At 44.9% G+C, this 23110-nt stretch overlaps 1 protein-coding gene across 2 annotated transcripts in view; it reads right to left on the bottom strand.

Moving 5' to 3' along the window:
* The window catches only part of VPS13D (vacuolar protein sorting 13 homolog D), a 2738381-nt gene that overhangs the window by 2708712 nt on the left and 6559 nt on the right, over positions 1 to 23110 (bottom strand). For both annotated transcript variants that reach the window (XM_085608633.1, XM_085608634.1), the window contains exons 2-3: positions 9837 to 10001; positions 613 to 690 (exon numbers count right to left, since the gene is read on the bottom strand). In XM_085608633.1, the coding sequence (XP_085464759.1) occupies positions 613 to 690; positions 9837 to 9933 (175 nt within the window). In that variant the 5' untranslated portion in view covers positions 9934 to 10001. The remainder of the gene's footprint in view (positions 1 to 612; positions 691 to 9836; positions 10002 to 23110) is intronic.

Below are 23110 nucleotides of genomic sequence, written 5' to 3'. Positions count from 1 at the left end.
TCGATCGTGGGAGTCCTGAACAAAATGAGGTCGAAACATTTTATGCACATTTTATTTCCTTTATTGAGTAATTTGGATTCCTAAGTATACCCAGAGCCATATCCTTCCTAGCTCCGGCAAAGAGTCCTTTCTTTGATGGACCGTTGACCCAAAAGGGAATATCTGTGACCTAGCCCAGTAGGCATAAAGACCCGATATCTGAGCAAACACCTCAAGTATCTTATGCCTATTTGGAACCACTCTGGCAGATTCTTTTAAATACTCTAGGGTACTGTCAGGATATAATGACTCTTTATGTGTTATCAACCTATACGGATATCCAGTATAGGGATAATAAGATTAAATATGCATATTTTAAAAAAATGCATATGTGCGTGTTTTCTTGCTGATGTGTACTGGTAAGGTTCCAACACAATAAAGGTTTCGCTCCATGACACGTTCTAGGGCATAGAAGTATCTTTAGGAAGAGTAACTAGCTATACCCGAGAGACTTTAAGACAGGATAGATATCACATCATTATGAGATGTTTAAATATGTTGCATTTATTATGAAGGAAAAGTACATAAAAGCATTTTGTGCCTAAACATCAGCGTACTAAAAATGCCACACACCTGCTTTTACTTCAAATGGCAACTCCAACTCTTTCAATGCATCTTTCTTTAAAGGAAGGTTTTCTAATTCAACAGCACCTGCAAGAAAAAGATAATGTTGATGAATTATATAGCTATGAAGTAATGTTGATAAACATAAAACTCTTAAACCTATAATAAATAGACAGTAATCATTTGTTACTTTTGAGAACTTCGCCATGTTGCATCTGTATAATGCAAAATAAGGCTGGAATCACCAAGGTTTAATTGCATTGTAATGATGTGGTAAAAACACATGGGCCTAAAGGCTTACCTCTCTAAACCATTCTAATGGGAAGGATCTCCGGCACCTCTTATAAGTTGTGATTTGTTGGACAGGGTTACACAGATGTTTGGGAGTCTGGAGTGAAAAAGGAAGCCCCAAGTCACATGTCATGCCATAGATATCTAAGGATAGACCATGCACTGCACGTCAGCGGAGATAAAAATGGCATCAAGGAGATGACCCTTGCGATGTTTGGGATAATGATTAAGAAGTGAGGGGTTATAAACCTCTAGGTCTTTTAGGAAGTTCTGTGAACTGGTGTTCGGGCATTCTAACCAGAAATTAAACCCCAGGAGAATAATGTGACTATATTTCTGGGCACAATTGCCTATTTCATTAAACAAAATGGATATAATTCTGCTACGGTTTGGGAAGGGCGATAGACCAATATTAGGCTTATTTTGTATGATCTCCAATTTGCAATGATACATTTGTGTTTCCCCATCAAAAAGATTTCCAGACTCCATCTGTTTGAGGGCCACAGAGGTTTCATAGATAATTGCCTACTCCTCGACTCATCTTATTATCTTATTAGCATGATCTTGTTGTAATATCGAGTCACTGGGAGGCAACAGTCTGTCTAAGGTCAAGGTCTAGTTCCTCACACATCAGTTATTTCATGGTGAGGTTTATTTGCAGAATGAACATTGCCGAGCAGAGCCTTTAAACTACGGTGCTTTTCTGCTATTGCTAAACGATTAGCTGAGGGAATCACTTTTCCTGATTTTTTATCTTTGAATCATTGCATTAGCACTTTGAAACAACACACTTTAACAAGAATGGTAATTGTAAGTTCTAGAAAAGAGGTCCAATTAAAAAAATACCAATACACATATTGGCAGTGTCAACATTATATAGACAACATATTGATAGTACATGTCTAGGAGACTAGTCTGGTTGACTTATCTTTTAAATCCCAGAAGTAAACTTGCTCTAATAAACCTTCAAATAAACCGTTTCACAAAGCTGGGGGTCCACTGCAATGCACTTTTGCTCACTAACAACAGCAAGCAAAGTCGCTAAAAAAATACATAGGCAGCAAAGAGCACAGCAATATTTCACAATCTATTTAAAAAAAAAAAAGAAATCATTTTATCAATGTAAAAACAACATACAACACTGCAGCACTGTTAACATGAATTACATTGTAATAGCAGCAGCAGTGCCAAACATGGTTCATATCATGATGGCGAATACAGTTGCAGAGCACAACGGGGGGGCAAGAGTTAAATGTTAGCTCAAAACATAGCCTATATAGTCATATCGCACCACTTGCACCCGACTACACGCTACCTCTCTATAGCTACACTTCACTATCCGTGGAGTCACCCCACACGGAAAAAGAAATTAAGCAAATAGTATGCCTCAAGTTTCCAAATCAACTGGAAGTTTGGTATCCAAGTGGGTGCATTGCATCCGAGTTTCCTCTGCCATCGACCACTCAGAGATATCTCAGACCTTTAGCGCCTCTGCAGGAGCTCGTACCCCCATCCATGTGAGGTCTACCCGCCTCCTTGCCAACACAAGGGCCAACTGCAGGAACCGATAAGTCATTTTGCCCCACACAGGGCGAGCCAAGTGGCCCAACAGACAAAACTGCGGTGCAAGTGCACAGGCCAACGCTGTAGCTTGACCCAACATAGCCTCTACCCTCACCCAGATTTCTCTCACCTGTGGGCATCCCCACACCAGGTGCATAAAATCTGCTTCCACAGTTCCATAGAGAGGAGATACTAAAGTGCGCTCTGGATAGATTCTGTGCATGTCCGCGGGAGTTATGCAAGTACGATGCACAACATTAAAATGAATCAATTTGAACCGGGCATTGCTAGACACAGACAGCAACAAAGCACATAACTTGGCTCAGTCCACATCTGAGTCTCAAGGTCCACCTCCAACACCCATCACATTCTCAGCGGTCCTCTAGAAACAAAATACGGTGGCACCCAGTGTCACCAGTGATCCTAGTGTAGCCACCGCCACAAGAAACGACATCCTAACAGCTCTGACGTCAGTCACGCCCCCATAGTGCAGAAACTGCCCAGGTCCCAGCTCGAACCAAATTCTCGCATCCTCTGGATACAGATCACCAACCAGCTCACAACCTCCCTCTTGCCAGGTCTGAAATGACATAACCTCTTCCATCTGTCGTACTGGAGCTAAACCCACAGCGGCAACTCCCTGTGAAAGGTGGCACTCTCACCAATCTCATACCGTGGCAGTAGACACATAGGGAGGCGCAGAGGACACACTCAAACGTGCCATCAGCAGCGCAGGGAGCCCAGGCCCCTCCACCATAACCGCCAGTAGATCCTTCTCCCAGTTGTCCCCTTTCTCCATGCATTTCGCCGCATGCTGCATGTGAGAAGCACAGTATTATTATTTTAGATTCGGGACCCCGAACCCACCGTCCTCGTAACCCCTCAATAATGTCTGACAGGCCACCCTGCTCCACTTCCACTCCAAATAAGCGAGGTGAGAAGGGTATTCAGCTGGCGAAAGACACCCGCACGCAGGGAGCACAAGGAATTTTGGATCACATACAGGCTGCGAGGCAGACAAAATATCTTGGTCACCGCAATTCTTCCTATAAATGATAACGACAGGGAATTCCAGAACTGCATCGATGCCCACAAGGAGCCTATCACCCTCTCAATATAACACAGCAATTGCTTTTTTTGTGTGTGTGTGCCACTATCGTACCTAGGTATCAAAAATGATCTCTCTCCCAGCGACCTCCCATGTCCGGCAACAGCTCTCTGGACACCCCAACCAATGCCGCCAGTGCGAACAATAAGGACTTTCTTTTATTAAGGTTAAGCCGGACACTTACCAAACTCTCTCAAAGGCTGCAGTAAAATCGCCACAGATGTCCTGGGCGCACTAAGCTAAAATAATGCATCATCTGCATAGAGCGAGATAAAGTGTCTGGTGCATCCCAACTCTATCTCTCATTCATGCATAACCCGATGCACTTGTTTTGCCAACGACTCCATTGCCAGGGCAACCAGTAGGGGTGACAACAGGCATCCCTGTCGCATACCACGCTCTATGTCCCACCGATCTGACTTATACTGTCCTACGTTCACCCGTGAACCAGGGCCGGTGTATAGTACTTGAATCCAGGCCTCACCTCAATCATAAGCTATCTCATGATAAACTTGCTATGCACACTTGATAAATGGGAAAATCTGTGTCTCTGACTGATTTTATGTTTGAAATGATTGACTTTTTCAATTTTCTGCTTAGAATTTTCAGTTGGCACAGGGGTGATAATGTTTTGGCCAGCCAAGACAGTGCCTGCCAACTTCTGAGGTTTCACCCCACAATTCTAAAATCATCCTGCATAACAGTTGCATCACTTCTCCACAGGAGCAACTCTTGACTTTGTATCTCTGCTCCTGGTGCTTGCTCCCCACCTACAGTTGATCCCCAACTCAGTACCTTAGTGAGGAGCACAAGGAGCCGACTCGACCCGACTATTTTTGACTGCAGAACTGAGTGAGCATGCACCTGCCTGGGCTTCAGGATGGCAGCAGAGTGGTGATCCAGCACCCACTGCCCTGGGGGCATTGGGCGCTGAATTGGTCTGGCTGCTCATGCTCACTTTTGCACTGGAAAGATATTGCTGCAATGTGCAAGAAGCAGGCCAGGGACGCAATGTACCTTCCGTGGCTCCTCTCCTTTATAGAGAGGCTTGGCGCTCCTTAGGCTGGTATCGATCAGCCCACGCTTGAAGATGGTAGTGGGGTATTCTGATGATGCCCATCCAACTAGGAAACCATGACAGTGGACCACTTTCTGATCTGAGAGCCTAGGACACCCACCAGCTTAATAAGGACCGCTACTGTGAGCAGGGACTAGTCCCAAGTCAGCACATACATTGTGGGCTAATCCCCGGGCATGCAAAGCACCTCCCGTGCTGCCCTCACCTTCCATGATGGGCCATAGAACCCTACAACAACGACACAGAGTGTGAGAGGGAGCAGACTTTGTCTGCAGATCCATTTCAGTGCCCAAAGCCCTGCTCAGAAGCCTCCGGCAGGAGCAATTAAAAGTCTGCATGATGAATACCACTGACTGAGCAGTTTTAAACCCACCTCATGCCTCTTTAGTCCACTACCAGACACTCCCTGACCGTTCGTCTTACTCTTGCAGGTTCCTGTTTCCCGGTGTGCCGATTATTTTATTTTTATTTTCCTCTATCTTTTTGATATGTGTGCTTTCCCCTCTAATGCGGAAAAATAAGTGCCTGGCCCCCACCGGCAACCACTGGGTCAAAATAAGCACGGGCTACAGTTAATTTCATTGCACATAGACTTAATGTCCAAGTAAGGGACTTAGACCCTTATTGTTACAAGAGGGCATGCATGCCCAGTAGGGGAGCCTAATAGTGCACCAGTGGTATAAACGCAATTCTGCAAGACAGGTCTACATTAAGGCATGATTTGCAGACCAAGGTTGTTGCTGAAGGTGGTCATTGTTTTCTGCTACACTGTAAGAAAAGGTGATTCCTCCTCAGCGCCATTCAATTCATCCCTAATATTTTGGGCAACCAATCACTTTTGATCAACCTGATCTTTCTCTCTAATTTCAGAAGGGGGTGACTTTTCATTGCTGCACATAACAAACAGTCTGACACAACAGTGAAAAACAAAACTGTACTTCTAAACAACAGGGATGTGGAATTCTTATAGCCCGACGCCCAGGGCATATTGTTAGGGGTCAAGGGTAACAAGTTTTCATGTGTATTTTGTCTTTGGGACAAGTAGGCCCAACCCCCTGCAGCACAAACCATTTGGCTGCCAGTTTGCAGTACACCATTATGGATCAGGGAAAGGCACTGTCTGCAGTTAATGTACTATTTTTGCCCATATGTTAATGCTGTCCAAACTTGTATTTATGGTTCATTAACTGAAAGCCTTTATTATTAGGGTGAGCACTCAAAGTAAATGTTGTAAGCTCCACTGCACTACTGACAGTGGTTCCAGTATAAAAATGTGTACACACGTTTTCAAAGTTTAGCAATATAAGGCTGTTTATAATGCTCCCAGAACGCTCTCTGATTTGATGAAAATATTTGCAGAAGCTTGAAAGCAAGATTGAGGATTCTTTGCTTTCAAAATAAATAGTTGATTAAAAAAATGAAATCAGGAAAAAAACATTTCAGTAATTTCAGGTACCATTTCTTTGCAGCGCCATTGAGTAACATGTGTTGATGCATGTTAGTATTTCTAAAAAATATTCATAATGGAAAATCAGTTTCGTTAAGATTATGGGAAACAAACAAGCATTGGTAAAGCCAGTAGGTCTGATATTGGTGGCCAGCTTTAGTTTTGTCAATGTGTGACTTGATTTGGCATTGTTTTTTTAAAACCTTATTGGTGTGGGAGCTGCTGGGTCCTCACCATTATAACAAACATTGGCAAAAGCACAAAAAAAAATGTGGGTCTCAAAAAGCACACACTGCCACAGTAGTTACTGGTACTGAACAAAACTACTTTCTGTGCAGATATGCTCCTTGTGAAAGAGCAGTATGCGGACACTCACAGTGAAGCCAGCCGATACAGAGAGAGAGACAGAATTTTAATGAACACAAAAGATCACAGTCAACGCCAGACCAAATTAGGGGCACAATTATTAAAGAAAGTCTCAAAAGGGCGCCCATGGTATATGTCCTTGCATTAAGTGCAGCTATACAGCTTTTGTGAATTCCCACGAATTGACAGAAGTATGAAAAGAAATAGTACTCCTAGAAAATATTTATGAACTGCATTTTAGCATGAGCAAATTGGCATGTGTAGATTTGCTCATGCGAAAATCTGAGTGTTTGCAAGTTCACTTTCCCTCCAACCACTTTTTCCCCAACTCTGGAAGAGGTTTACGTCTGCCATTGTCAGGAGTAGATTTTCAACATTTCTCAGTATGGGAAAAGATTAGAGAAGAGTTGTTGAAATCCCCTAAAAATATGCATGTTAGTAGGTTTGCACAGACTCAAAAGGGCATTCTAACCCTGTAACTATTCCTTACCACTACCTTCAGCCCCAGTATGTAGATCTGCAGAAATGTGGCAACATCAGGGGATTGCAAGTGTTCAAACACTACTATGGTACGAGCCCTCACATAATCAGAGAGGATCTATCAGAGCTCTTATATAATGAGATTGTTGCCATAAGTTGTCGCTGCACTACTAGGCACCAAGGGGGCAAGTGGATTTTGTTGCAGGACAAGTAGATTTATGAAGCAACCTGCCCCATGGACAAGTAGCTATCTTATTAAATTCCACACCCCTGAAACAAACAGGGGAAGATGGATACATTTGCTTGGGCAGAGCCATGGCATCAGATGTGACTGGTGGAGTCACTGAGCTGTCAGCTGATGAAGAAGCTGGAGGAAGTCCACCTTCTTCAACTTAAATCACTCTGCAGGCCACTCACAAGTCCTACAATGCCTAATAATCTAATAAAATGGGGAAGTGTGCATGCTCATTGTATTCCATTTCCTACGCCAAGACCTCACCAATCCAGGAGACATAGTGAAGGCGTTTTGAAAGGAAAGATTTAAAAACTGGAAGACACTGAGAAGGAACTCAGCTCTACAGTTCCCCTCACCACAAAGGGATGAGACTGAAGGAAAAACATCTGTTTGCTGTATATCACTGAGGAAGTGGGAAGCAGAAAAAATATTTGAGGACCAGGTACCCACTCTGGTAACCACAAATAAGAGCTAACTCAATTTCATCACAGAAAGAGCTCACCTCGCCCTCACTTAGAGACCCAACCCAGAATCGATGTTGTAACGAATTACTGATATAAACCTTAATTATAAAGATGTAAGCTAATTGCAAAGATCACAACAAAATCCTCAAAATGGCCCCATGCATGGACCAGGTCTGATTTGATTCATTGGGAATCTAGATATATTTTGATTATACTCACCAAGTCCAACAGCAGAGAAAAACATATGAAGTGGTGAAGCAGAAATGGCGTGCTATGTTAATCTCATATTAAGAACTTTGTTTCAACACTCCTGAAGAAGCGTGGGACTAAGCTGCTGGAAGGAAAGAGCGTTCCTTGAAGCATAAGACACAGCTTCAGGTCAGTTCACAGACAGGCCATCAAGAAGTATAGCCCAGAGGCAGGCGACATAGAAGCAAGGAAAGGAAACGATTCAGCCCCACTTTCGGTCATCTATGGAAAAAAAAGGGACAACCCGGTTCTCGGACTACCATTAAAGGGTATCTAGCGTAGAAACCTCTCTGGCAGATGTGCTATACAGGCAAGACACCATCATATCTACATTTCCTTTCCCCAACATTTGTCAGTAAAAGCATTTTGTAGGAACCGAATGATGTGAATACACCCCAATGGTATGGGGTTCCATTCATTGGAACTTATGCTCCTGACATGGCAAGGGGTAATTCATTTTGAGCATCACTGAGACAATCTTTCGGTTATGGAGTTTTCTTACTTATTATCTTTAACCATCTATACTCCTCTAGTTAGCTGTTATAAGAGTTTAATGTTGGTGTATAACTGACATTCTTTGTGCTTTGGTTTTCTATTTCCATGGGGTTACGACAAGGCCACAGATGCTTCTGGGGTAGAAGTGTAGCGTGGGTGCTTAGGAGCGGGGTGTTTACTATTTACGGTTCTTGAACTTGTTTAGTTTAGTTCCTGCACTTAGCTGTCATCAGCCTTCCTGGATGGGAAGATAAAGGGCCTGGGTACTGCGTAAGAACTTATCTCCCTCTATCAACAGAATCTGGAGACTCTCCATTCCCATACCATACCCAAATGGCAGTATTCTTGAAGGATAATCAGCAATCATCTTCTAAACAGGTCACAAAGAATTTCTAATAGGCAGCCCTGTCTCATTCCCTACACACTTCATTCAGTGTCTGCAGCTCGGGAATGCAGACAATGCACTTCCTCTGTATGGATGCCGCTGGCTTCTATGGAATACATACATTCATAACTACCATGGAGTTCTTACTGCAGGCATCGTTCACTCAACATGCATTCGACATACACACTGGAAAGTCATTATAGGGTCAGGGTGTGACACGAGCGGAACTTCACACAAGAGGCCAGCTAGGCGTCACGTTCTATTTGGTAACATAAAAAATGGCCTGTTCAGGTACTAAGGATTCGAAAAACGGTATGCTGTCCCCATCAATCACTGTAGAGGTCCCAGGGACACAGACAACAGCCTTGTGTCGTCTAGGGGGGCATGCTTTTGGTGCTCCACACTTAACCTCAGAGGCAGGCTGTGGGTCTCGAGGTCAATTTTGGGTGCAAATCCTGGGCATGTAGGGTTATTTTTGTGTTGGGCCAAGAGAAAGTCAGGATACCAGATTCACTAGCAGGCGGGTAACTCCGGGGAACAGGTGCATGTCTATTTAACATGCAGGGACTATTAACTTCCACACAAATACAGACTTTTTCTGTGTTTGTGAAAAAATTATTATGGTGAAGGTAGCTAATGATCTAAATTAACAATGTGTTATTGTTATTTGAAAACTGAATCTTGCGGACATTAAAATTCTACCCATTGTACCATATATACATATAACTTTTAATTGTTCAATAAAAGGTATAAAAACTGGGTGCATTCAATTTAAACTAAATGTGTTTATACTTACCATAAATCTTTATGAACATATCTAACTTGAACTTAAACATTCAGTGAACACTAGTGAATTGTTTGATGGGTTAATGCAACTGTAAATCATAGGTTTACAAAATAATATTTTAGCAACCCTTAGCCATCTGTGTGTCCACAAGATCATAATTTTCTACTTTGAATAAATCCATTTCTTCAATAATTATGTCTTCATAAGATGTTTTAGACTCGTAAACATTGGCAACCCTTATAAGCCTTGAGAAAATATACAATGTTGTCAATATAAAGACAATACCTTTGAGAAGTGCAACAGAGAGTTGATCTGTGTTGAGATTGTTCACGTATTTGCCCAGATAGGTGTTGAGTACCCAGGCTACCAGTCCTTCCAACATGACTGTGTCCTCAAAAGTTTCTAAGACGTTTTCTTTTGCTCCTCAAACCATAGTTTCACTGATACATTCTAAAAGGAAGGAAACAGATATTCAGAGGTTAGTCACCGTCTTCCTTAAACAAAATAATGAGGTTGTGTCAAAAACATGCATACAACTACCAGATGTGTCTGGACATATTTTATTTAGTATAGATAGCCCTTTAACATACATTTATATCTAAAGAACAGACCTGTGAAATTTCAAAAGCTACTGTATTAAACGAATTACTCCCTATTACTTACATTCGTATTGCAACTGATAAAAAAGAACAAAACCACCCTATAACTTACAAAATGTGAATTCCAAATAATAAAAAAGCACAAACTCATGTAAAAATTCAAAGTTGCCTGGTGATATGGTGCACCCATGGAGTTGGTGCAAGAAAAGATAGTGTGTATTGGTAGAAGCCTCGCTCAAGTCTGCATTAGGCCCGCATCCCCAATACACACCTTTAAGGAGCTGTTATCCTCTAAAGTGTACATGCATTCCTTTAAAGTGGGCACTATGAAGACACCGTGAGGCCACGTGATGTAGTAGAATTAACAGAATAAGAGAATATATGGGCTAGTAATGCTTTCATTTCAGTAGCAGTTAAGGTGTGCGCAACACAACCCACTTCATTAGAGTTAGCAGACTGCCTTCTTAACAGTAACTTTGTGGGACACAAAGTCAATTTGTGTTGAGCAAGTAGTACTTTGTTGTGGGTCTTAGCTGCTCCTCGGAGCAGAGAAGGAGCTAACAGATGTAATAACTTGGAATCCCTCCCCGAACTAGCAGGAGAATAGTTGACTTATTTAATGGCAGTGGCAGTCAAATCCAAGTAGAGTAACAGAGCCAGGGAGGAGGAAAGAATAGGTAGACTGGGCTGATAGGGAGCAGAAGTGGTAAGAGTAGTATATGAAATTGGCACATTATACAAACAGGTGAAATGTACAATCACTGCTATTACAGAAGCTGGAACCGTGTGCAAATTATTATCTGAAATCTCACTCATGTGATCCGAAGACTGATCCTATTAATGAGAATGGATATGCGAACCTTACGTGTTATCACTGGCATTTGGAATAAAGTTCCAAAGAAGGAGAAAATCTGTGAGTTATGGCTGTTGCATATTCAAGATCTTAATCAAGTAATATTTGCATGTCCTTTGTTGCACAATGGACATAGTCACTTTCTAAGGCCACCGTTCTTTAAAAAATACATACGATCTGTATCGGGGCCCGCAAGTGTTTAATGTTTCTATGTAATGAAATGGCTTGTGATAAGACATGTCAATGTTTTTGATATTTTTTTAATAAGTAACAAAGAATGAAACAGGTTGTAATACTTGCATGTTTTGAGTTGTACAATGCATGTCATCACTTTCTAAGGCCATTGCTCTTTAATTATAACTTTTGATCTGTATCGGAGGTCCGTAAGTGTTTAATGTTTCCTCCTAATGACACGGCTTGTGACAAAGTTTTTTCAATTTTGTGTTGATTTTTAAATATGTATTAATGAATTAAGTTGTTTGTACATACAAAATGTTAATCAAGTAACGGTTGCGAAGAGTGTCCAAGGTTTGAATTCTATTGGTGAGTTGAATCTAATTATGTTGTATTTTCAAATGTGTTATGTAAAGTTGTATTTGGTATTTTTGATATTGCATTATGTGGACCTCCGTCGGAGTTCCATATAATAAAATGTAATTGAAATGTGTGCAAATTGGAAATTATAGAAACAAGTAAAATGTACAAACTGGTATATTATGAAAAATTTTAATATGTACAGGCTAGAATATTATGGGATGGGTAATATGTGTGGAGTGGGATACTATGGGAAAAAGAAATGTGCATAAACAGGGGATTCGTGGAACTGAGCAATTTGTGCAGGTTTGTTACTTATTGAAACTGATTATATGTGCAATCTGGAGCATTTTAGGGAAAAGTAGGGTGTGCGCAAACTGGGCTATTTTGGAAACGGGTGATGTGTAAAAAGTGAGCCAATGTAAAAACAGGTAATGAATTCAAATGTCCATTTCTGACTACAGACAAGATTGATATAAAAAGTGGTGATGTGTGCCAATAGGGTGATTATGCAAACTGACCCAAAACCGTGGAGACAGCTTAGGGTGTGACACACAAATTAAAGAAATTAAATATTTCACTCTGACTGCACGTTTTCTGAATCAACAAACTAACTGCAGAGTGGAATTTTACCAGATGACTGCCTAATCATGGAGCATTTGAAACACTGCAAAATAACCTACATTTGCCTGCATAAATGTTTCATGCTCTAAAAGTGTTCATAATCAGACCCCAAGACTGTCTCTGAATTTGTAAAGGCCCAAAACCACTTTGAAAACACTATTATCGGGTTTTACAATTGTGCTGTACATTAGATCATTCAAAAAGGCCCAGTGCACAAGCAATCTTTATCAGGAGGAAAGATTCCTGGGAATCCCTATTGCGGAGTTAAGTCCCGCTGGTCGGATTCCTTAGTCTGCCCCATGAGCCTGAAACAAAACAGAACACAAACGCCACTTTACACCACAATATACCAACGCATCACAGTCTTACCGCAACAAAAAAATCTTTATCACACCACACACGAAAACACCGTGTTGGTTATTATTTTTCATTTGGAGTTAAATTGATGAGAACAAGGTCCCAGGCGGTGTTACAGAGCCTTAGAATATTCAGATGAATTTGCTAAAATAGTTTATTAGTAATCATCAGGCTCCTAGCATCTTAACCGACGCTTATAATCAGCCTATTGAAACCTTCATAAAGGAGTTTAGTACAAAGTGTAGGATTTAAATCACACTATTCCGTACAGCACAAAACTTCACTGTATGACTACACAACAATTAAGACTGCAGTTCATACCAAAACTCGATTCCACAAAATATCTTAATAGACACCATCCCAATCTCACACCTAAGCTTGACACTTCCCACACAGAACCATCCACCCCATGCTCTATACCATGGGTACTCACAAACTTCCTGTCGGGGGCCAAATTTACAGTGTGGTTTGTGGCCGAGGGCCGCACCGGTGGCGGCAGGGTCAGTTGGGGGGTGGGGAGGGGGCAAGAGCAAAAAAAACTGTGACCATGAGGTTGAACCACAGGCCCTTGCATCGGACACATTAGTCCACTGGGCCAGCAGACCCGGCAAACACACATATATCTATCGGTCTATCCATCTATATAAAGGGCCTTTTGGGAAGCTTTCCCACGGTGCCGTGATGTCACAGACGCCAGCAGTAAACACAGAAGATGGCTGCGGGAGCATACATAGTGAATACCTATTTAATACGTATTCATTACGTATGCTCTCTGTCTCTATCTGTCTCTGTCTGTCCCTGTCTCTCTCTGTCTCTATCTCCATCTGTCTCTAGCTCTGTCTCTATCTGTCTCTATTTCGGTCTCTGTCTCTATCTGTCTCTGTCGGTCTCTATCTGTCTCTGTCGGTCCCTATCTCTCTCTGTCTCTATCTGTCTGTCTGTCTCCATGTGTCTCTGTCTCTATCTGTCTCTGTGTCTCTCTCTGTATCTGTCTCTGTGTCTCTCTCTGTATCTGTCTCTCTCTCTGCCTCTATCTGTCTCTGTGCAAACAGGAAGCTTCCGAAAAGGCCCTTTAAAAGTTAGTTGTGAAAGCACTTACAGCTGACTTTTAAAGGGCCTTTTGGGATGCTTCCTGTTTGGACAGAGACAGGTGCCGTGATGTCACAGAGGCCCAATGGCGTAACGAAACTTGAAGGGGCCCCCCTGCCAGGTAAGTGGAGAGGCCCCCTTTCAAGCTCAATCAGGAGCTCTCAGGACGGAGTACTGTGTGGAGGGGGCCCCCTGGAGCTTGGGGGCCTCCCCGCACCGCGGGGAATGCGGGGGCCTGTGTTACGCCCCTGCAGAGGCCGGCAGTAAACACAGAAAATGGCCGCAGGAGCATACATAGTGAATACCTATTTTTTAATACGTATTCACTACGTATGCTCCTGCGGTCATCTTCTGTGTTTACTGCCGGCCTCAATGGAAACTGTAGAAACAGCAAGGCAATGTTCGTGGGCTCCAATGAAGGCCTGCCAGGCCGCTGGCAGCACACGGGCCCTATTATGAGTACCACGGCTCTATACCATACAGTACTACATCAATATGGCACAATGCCACATCATACGGCACTGGAGGTAGAGAGACACGACAAGGAGATTAGGCAGCCAAGCACACAGACGGGGATGCACAAAGAGGCACAGACAGAAGGGCAAGGCGATAGGAAACCAGAAGGATATAGATTTGGTTAGAAATGCTGGCACTGTATATTTTACATTGTTACATAAGATATTAGAGGATAAAATAGATTCAGAAAATAATGAGTAGGTGCAGCGGGATACTTTGTTAAATTGTTTTATTTTTTGCTGTGCAGTTGAGAGCTCTCTCTTTAATCTTCTTGCATGTGATGAAACAATGTGAAATATAATGTGCCAGCATTTCTAACCCAATGGATATGGTATAATTCGTGGAGAGGGGGCTATACACACACATAGGAATGCACAAGCACACTGAACCAGACGTTTCCTATTTGAAATAAGGTATTAAAGTAGAATTGTGAGTCTGGAGGCCCCATCCAAATTTAGACACAGGAAATCAGAAAGAAAAGGCAAGAACACTGACATATGGAGATATGAATATCTAAAACAGTTGCATGGACAAGTGGCCAAGAAGGCATAGTTAAGGGGCCAAAGGAAACAACAAAATAAAAAACAAGGAAACAGCCAACAAATGGTAACAAGAGACACACAAATGGTCAGATAACCAAAAATGTGAACAGGAAGACAGTGACATGTGGATAGAGGCAAGGAATAGAGAGGCACAATAAAAGAGACATAAGGAGGCATACATACATGGCAATACAAATGGGGATATGGGAATGGAAGTAGAGACAGAAAAACATGAAGCAGAGACTCAGTGAAGGAGGAGAAGACAGTTGTGGGCAGGGAGGCACATGCATGGGTGGAAACATGCATAAAGGCACGTAAACAAGTGGAAAAAGACATAGGGTTGGGAAGATGCAGACTTAAGGGCAAGGAAGCACAGAGATTAGGGATAACGATGAGCAGACACTGGAGAAGGGATGCACATGTGCAGAAACAGAGAAAGAGTAACAAGGGGTAGTCATTCGAGCAAAGAGAGGCACACAGGGCAAGGCGAAAGTAATGGCAACTGGGAAACACAAATATTGAAGAAAAATTAACAGGGAGGGACAAGCACAGGAACAATGAGACAACAGGGAGACAAGAGGAAGGTCAAGGAAATACACAAATCCTGAACTTCGAGACAACATCGTGGTGACACGGAGAGAAAATATGCATTACATTTATTATTTTCTTTTAAGTTATACTAAGTAATTGACTTCAGAGAAAACACATGACTAGAGAGAAAACAGCCCCACAAAACAGTTCTTATGCAACACTCATTTCAGCCGAAGTAAGTGCTTTTCATTTTCAATTGTAGTTTAAAATTAGAAAAATCGTAAACTTATACTGTGGATTGACACTATTTACACATATATCAATGAAAATTCACGACTTAAGTGACCCCAGTGGAGTAACCATAACCAAAACAGTGAATATAGCTACAGTGACAATTCTTAAAAAGGGGTGTTGGTTATTGTCGACGAAATTTCCAGCAGCCGGGATGATGCTCGCTAAGCGAATAGCGAGCATCATACCGGCCGCTGGAAGTTTCATCGGTGTAACCGTCTCCATGTATTAGATACCGAATTCAGTTATCCCGAGTGTTGGGTCAATTCTAATACCCCGACCAATCTGCCACACCGTTAAGTCAAATACAGAAGCACAGTGTCATTAACCCTTCTATCTAGAAGGAACACACCCACGAAGGGTAGTCTATCCATGATGATACATTTTTATTAGCAGAAAATAGCAATTTTAAGAGGCATTTCATAGCTTCATACACACTTTGACCCCAATTCCATCACAGTCTCTCTCTTTCTCTCTCAGTCAGTCAGTCTCTGTCTCTCTCAGTCAGTAGCTCTCTGTCAGTTAGTCTCTCTCTTGGTCAGTCAGTCTCTCTCTCAGTCAGTCAGTCAGTGTCAGTCAGTCAGTTTCTCTCAGTCAGTCAGTCTCTCAGTCAGTCGGTCAGTCTCTCTCAGTCAGTCAGTCTATCTCTCTCTCAGTCAGGCTCTCTCCCTCTCAGTCTCTCTCTCAGTCAGTCTCTCTCTCAGTCAGTCTCTCTCTTTCTGTTAGTCAGTCTCTCTCTCAGTCGGTCTGTCTCTCAGTCAGTCTCTCAGACAGTCAGTCTCTCTCTCTCTCTGTCAGTCAGCCAGTCTCTCTCTCTCTCTCTCAGTCAGTCAGTCTTTCTCTCTTTTAGTCAGCCAGTCCGTCTCTCTCAGTCTCTCTCTTTCTGTCAGTCAGTTTCCCTCTCTCAGTCAGTCAGTCTCTCTCTCTGTCAGTCAGTCAGTCTCTCTCTCTCTCAGTCAGTCTCTCTCTCTCAGTCAGTCTCTGTCTCTCAGTCAGTCTCTGTCTCCCAGTCAGTCTCTGTCTCCCAGTCAGTCTCTGTCTCTCAGTCAGTCTCTGTCTCTCAGTCAGTCTCTCTCTCAGTCAGTCAGTCTCTCTCTCTGTCAATCTCTCTTTCTCTCGGATCAGTCAGTCTCATTCAGTCAGTCTCTCGCTCTCTCTGTCAGTCAGTCTTTTTCTCTGTCTCTCTCTGTCAGTCTCTCTCTTCCTCAGTCTCTCTCTCTCTGTCAGTCTCTCTGTCAGTCAGTCTCACTCTGTCAGTTAGTCTCTGTCAGTTAGTCTCTCTCAGTCACTCTCTCTGTCAGTCTCTCTCTCTCTCTGTCAGTCAGTCTCTCTCTCAGTCAGTCATTTCTCTCTCTCTGTCAGTCAGTCTCTCTCTCAGTCTCTTTTTTAGTCAGTCAGTCAGTCTCTCTACTCTCTCCTCTCTCTCTCTCCACGCTCTCTCTCTCTCCACTCTCCCTCCCTCCCTCTCTTTCTCTCCACTCTCTCTCTCTCTCTGGGGGGCCATGGGTACATTACCTGAAAGGTCTGCAGGCCGCCAAGGAAGACATACCGGGCCGCTGGTGGTCCGCAAGCTGTACTATGAGTACCACGGCACTAGAACATACTCTAGTACCTATGATTTACTCTGAAACCTTTATGGCCATCCTTTCTACACCAATAACCAACTCCCCTTTTTAGGTCGAGGGACCATCCGGTCTGCCGAAGGCAGAACCGGAAGTCCGGAGAGCTTATGTTTCTGAGAGTGGCTATTTAGCCCGCCTCTCTTTTTGGCTCTCCTCCATTGGCTGGCTTCCTAAACGGAGGCCAGCCATTGGAGGAGAGAGCCGTCCCTCCAAATAGGCTCCGTCTTTTTCAGATTCGGGGGCGTGTTCCGTGCTGTTCTTTCCACTTTTTAGCCACGCCCTCTTTAGAACAGCAGGAACACGCCCCGAATCCGAAAATGCCGCTGCCTTTCTCCGAGGCATTTCTGCTTCACCTCGGAGAAAGGCAGTTGTCTCTCTCTGATTCTCTCGTGTTTCTTGTTTTGCTTGTTTTCCTTAGGTGACCTGGATGGTCTATTCTTACTCCAGCGCTAGATTCGTACTTGCACCGCTTTTACCAAATCTCACCCTTTTAACCTTCGCGATGGCTCTCTTCTTTTTACCTTTGGTGCTTGATCTATCGTTCTCCCCTTCTTAGCCTGATTCTGCGTGATCTCCGCTTATTTATCCTCTTGCTGGCTCGCCTTTCCTTCTTTACCCCGATGCATGGTCCCTGTTCTTAACCTGGTTCGGGAGAATCTCCTCTACCTTAGCCTGGTGCTGGATCTGCCCTCATTAGCCTGGTGTTGTAATTGCCACGCTCCCCCTTAGCCCGGTGCTGGATCGCCTTTTCTCTTATTTACTCTGCTGTTGGATTCACCAGTCTTACTCAGACCAGTGCTGGATTTTCCTTTGCCTACATTACCACGGTGCTAGGTCGCCCATGTTTCTTCGTCGGACGCTGGATCACCCCTTCTTCCTCTGTACTGGATCTCCTTGCTTAGGTCTTTGCTCGCTCTTCCTTCTGCCTTCCTGTGGCTGCTTTGTCTGCTCTCCAGCTCTGCGGGCTCGCTGCTGCCCCAGGCGTGAACTGACTCCAGTCCACGCAGAGAGCGCCTCTTCCCCCACTCCTACATCCCGCACTCTCTGCTTTGCCTATGCCGACCCCACAGCAGAGCAGCGGACCCAGGCAGACGGAGAGGAAGGGCTGTGCTGCTGCCTGCCTCTGCTCTTCACGATCTGGAGTGAAGACAAGCATGAAGGGTTTGCTGTTCGCCTCGGAGCGGGGAGCCAAACACGCGAAACCTTTGGGGGTTCATCGTTACCTACCACGCACCTGGTGTGTTATTTTTGCTGCTGGAAGTGGGTAATGTCTCCAAAATAAGTGAGGCAGGCATACAATGAACGAAGCACCCGCAGCCTCCCCACCATACGAATGCAGAAATAACCAGAACTCCTCGAAGTGCCTCTCCACACTTAAGAATCAGCATACAGTGGGGGTGCATTGAATCAGATTCACTAGTGATTCCCCTCCCCCACCGGTAGCAACATGGAACTCTGTGAATGGTTTTTCTCATTATAAATACTTACAATGCGTGCACGTAAAATACTCGCATGCTTCCACCCCCCATAATTCTAAATGCATTATTCCCCCTCCCTCCCCAAGGCGGACAGTAAAACGCAATGCTTGCCCCAGCACCTAGTGTGTAACGCACAAATTTACAGATGTCCGGGAGGGGTGTGGGTGGGTGTCATCATGGGATGGGATCCGTTTCTAGATGTGCAGCATGAACTAGGACAGGAGGGTTGGGGCAGAGAGAAGCTCCTCACTCCTAAGCAGTAATGTGCACTGTAGGAAGGTGGATATCTGACTATGGTTACCCCCAAATTTTTGCCTAGTGTCTAGCTGGTTTTTCGACTTAGTTGGCCTGAGATCCTGCCATTCAGGCTCTCAGGCTATCTGCTCTCTCTGTAAAATGGACTCCATGTACCCTAGGTACATACCCAATTGGTTGGATCACCCTGTCAGCCCCTGTACCAGTGTACACTAGGTACCCAGGGCATTGGTGTATCCAAGGCCTGCCAGGGGCTGAAGCATGTATTATGCCACCCCAGGCTTGGCCTAACAATCTGACACAACTGGCTGATCACTCAGCTGGGGTAAGTTGGTGTAATCACCTCTTACTTAGGTGTAGTATACCTATACCTAAACTTAAATGGGACACCTGGTAACCTATAAGTCACTCCTATGGCAGGCCTTAACAATCCTGAAGGCAGAGTGCTTGGTTCCATGTGAGATGGTGCTCTGGCATGAGCTGAGCCTGTCTGCAGTGGTCGGAACAACTTCCTTCTACTGTTTCCAGATATCGTCATACCATATACTCTTAAGTGCATTATGAACCTCGCGGTTAAATGCTATCTTTGGTTTGGCTTTATCAAAACATGTCGAGTAAGGTGTCATACGAATTGGAATACTAACCCCTCGCCAATTCTGGCGACGGGGTTAGCATTCCACCCTTCTAGAGGGACACGACATGTACAGTGCCTGAAACCCGGGTAAAATCAGACATAGCCTCAGCTCCACAAAATGGATGCTGCCACCACAGACACAAGTCTGCCCTCCTGCTGCTGGGAGTCCTTCCAGCTTGGGAGGTGTGGACAAAGGGTTTCCTGCCAGGGGAGGTGCATGCACCACCCCAGACAGGATTTTGTGTATTGGTCAGGTAGGGCTTGAAAGAAACCAGACATGCCTGTGGCTCACAAGGAGCCTCGGGGCATATGCCAGTTCAAACCGGTCCTGGGGCACACCAGTCCCGGGCCTGGGGCGAGCTGGACAAAGGATTGGGGGTGTAACCACCCCCCTTCCTGGTCCCACCCATAGGGAGGGACCTAGCAGGTAGTCCGGCCCCTAGAATCCGAATAAAGGTAGGAGCTGTGTCCTAAGACTTCAGACATCCTGGAATCAACTTGAAACTAAGAAGAAGACGGGAACTTCGACATTCTGCTGCACAGAAGACTGAAGAAAATCTCCCCTGTGGTCAGGGAGTGACCACCTTGCTAACGCAAGCACCATCCAGCGAATCAACGTCTGCTTTGCCGCCGCCTCCCGCCGGAGCCCGAGCCCAGAGACTGACAAGACCTGGACCTCCAGACCTCTCACCGCCCGATCCACAGTCCCTGCAAAGAGGAGACCCGTGGAGGCACCGAGACACGTGGAGCCAGCCATCTTGGAACGACTACGACAAGCTGACCAGTGCAACAACCGAGGCTCCCTCCAAGTTGTGCTTTGGGTCCTGAGAAGCCCAACCCTCGAGCAGCATCTGCACCAAAGGTGAGCCCTCCAGCATCTCCACGATCTGCGTGGGGCCCTTCTGCATTTTGCCACTCGACGCGCCTAACCGGTTGCTGGCCCGCTGGCTAGTGGCCATCTTGGCGACGAAATCTACGACAAAACACCGCTGGTCTGGTTGCTCCAGACTGGCCCTTGCTCCCCTCCAAAGGAGCAATCCCTCTGACCTTGCTGGTCAGAACCAACAGCTGATTTCCGAATCCTCCTGCAATTGCTTTTGCCAAGGCTTGTTTGCTCGATCAAGTCGCCGACACCGCCGACAGCGAGAGCCTGCGTGGGACAGCTCGTGTGCCGACTCCTGGACGTTGTCGACCTTCAGGGACCACGTGGCTGCGGAGACAAGCTACCCCTCATCACCTGTTTGCACCCGACATCGCCTGGTACCCACCTGGTGCCACGCTGGTCACTGGCTAGTGACTGTGAACACTGTCCCCTCTGCTTACAGGTCTTCAACATCTCCGATCCACTCTTGGATCCACTGCATCTCTCCCGGACCGACCGCCTGCAGCATCTTTGTCTTCAAGCTCCACGGAACAGATAGAAGAAACCCGACGCACTTCGAGGCCTATGCACCCGCTTCCTGTGGGTGAGGTAAAGCTGGCACACCTGTGCCCAAGTGTAGTAATACATCTCTAGTGCCTGTGTTCCAAATCTTAAGTTCCTAGGTCATCCGGAAGATTCCTTTTGCAGTAACTTTGTACTTTTTACGCACCCATTGAAACCTATGGGAGCACGCGTGTGACTATTTGCTCTGCACACGCCACCCGTGGACCTCCTGGTCACTAACTGACGTTAGCTCCTTGTAGGCCCAGCGATTCTAGAGGCCCTAGGCCTTTTCCCTTTTCTGTTCGTGGTACTTATACCACTATTTTAGTATATGGTTCGAGTGGCCACCAGGGCCTATCCATATAAAGTGCAACTTCTGTGTATTAGGTGATAATCTTGTTTGACGATTTGTGCTCCTGTGCTCATAAAGAGACTAGGGGTTACTTTGAGAAATAAATACATATATATTTTGAATATATATCTGTGTGGTGTCCTTTCATTGGTATAAAAGGGGGTTACTATTGGTAAAACAGCTTGCTTAACACGCTTCACGAGTTTAGCCTCAAAGACTGCTTAGCCTACGCTACCACTAGGGCAGCTAGTCCGAAAAGGTTGACTTACAACCACACCATAAGGGTTGCTTGGCATGGTACAAGGTGGTCACTAGAACTAGTGAACAGCATATACCAGGCCAACTTCTCACATTGGTGAGCAGCGGTTGGATTTGAGCTTGCTGTGTTTTACCATTGTAATCTCTTGGTTACCAATTGAAAGATCACATAGGTACCTGTAGGTACATATAAAACAAGATTAGATATACATAAGTTCTACTGAACTTAGTTGTTGTAGAGCAAAGGGAGTAGCACACCCTGACTACAACTACTAGATAGGTTTAGTAGGTAAACCCAAGTGTAGGTAGATTGCAACACATCCACCCACACTTAAGAGCAATGGCCGGGGCAGAGGGGTCCACTGTACCCATCTCTGTTGAGAGTGACCCCCAGAGGGCACCATCCAGCTTTGCTACCCTTAACCAGAATGAGCTCAGGCATTTGGCAACTCTTAGAGGCCTTAAACAGCCCAAGAACCCAAACTCTGCTGAGCTCAGAGAGCTCTTACAGAATGATGAGAATCAGAGAGCACTCAAGAAAGCTTCCCAGTTAGCCCCCTTAGGGTCAGGAACAGGAGGCCCCCCTTCTGAAGATACTACAGAGGTACCCAGTTCCAATAGTCACCCCTTAGATGGGATGCCTACCACAGAGGATGAGAGTGAAAAGGATACTGACAGTAGTGAGGATGAAGGGAGAACTAGCCCAGTGCCAAGTATTATACTTGGCCCAGCTAAACCAAGGCTATTGGGGACTGACAGTGGGTTCAACCCACTGGATCTCCCCAGTGGACTTAACACAGGGCTTGGAAGGCAAAGGAATCGCTCAGGTGACTCCAATGCTTCCCATGGCTCTAGAGGCTCTCAAGGTCACTCCAGGAGAAGGATGACCACCCCTCAGAGGAGGGAACATGAGGCCAAGATGCAAGAGGCCCAGCTGAGGATCAGGAAGCAGGAGCTAGAAGTAGCCCTGATGGAAGAGAAACTTAGCAAGGCTAGACAGCATAAAGAGAGTGGGTCTATACCCACTGGTGGCAGCATTGTCCCTAAGGACAAAGATAGGGTTTTCGACAATAGAAACCTGTCTAAGGTTGTGCCCCCCTACAAAAGTGGGGATGACATCCACAAATGGATGACTGCTCTTGAGAGAGCCTGCAAAGTGCAGCAGGTTCCTGAAGACCAGTGGGCAGCAATCTTATGGCTCTCCTTTGAGGGGAGAGGCAGAGATAGACTCCTCACTGTTAGAGAAGAGGATGTCAGAAATTACAGAGTCCTGAAGAGTGTCCTAGTTGATGGGTTAGGCTTAACCACTGAACAGTACAGGTTAATGTTCAGAGACACCCAGAAGACACAGACTCAGGACTGGTCTGAATATGTGGAATGTGCCACTAAGGCTTTGGAGGGTTGGTTGCTGGGAAGTAAGGTGTCTGATTATACAGGATTGTACAATTTGATGATGAGAGAGCAGATTTTAAGTAATTGTCAAAACCAGCTTCTCCATCAACACCTGGTAGACTCAGATTTGACCTCTCCCCAAGAATTGGGAAAGAGGGCAGATAAATGGGTCAGGACCAGGATCAGGCCTAAAAACCAGGGTGGTG

This window comes from Triturus cristatus, chromosome 1_2, assembly GCF_964204655.1.
Source record: "Triturus cristatus chromosome 1_2, aTriCri1.1, whole genome shotgun sequence".
NCBI lineage: Eukaryota > Metazoa > Chordata > Amphibia > Caudata > Salamandridae > Triturus > Triturus cristatus.
The sequence above is the reverse complement of the archived record's forward strand: the minus strand, read 5'-3'. Positions and strand labels throughout refer to the sequence as shown.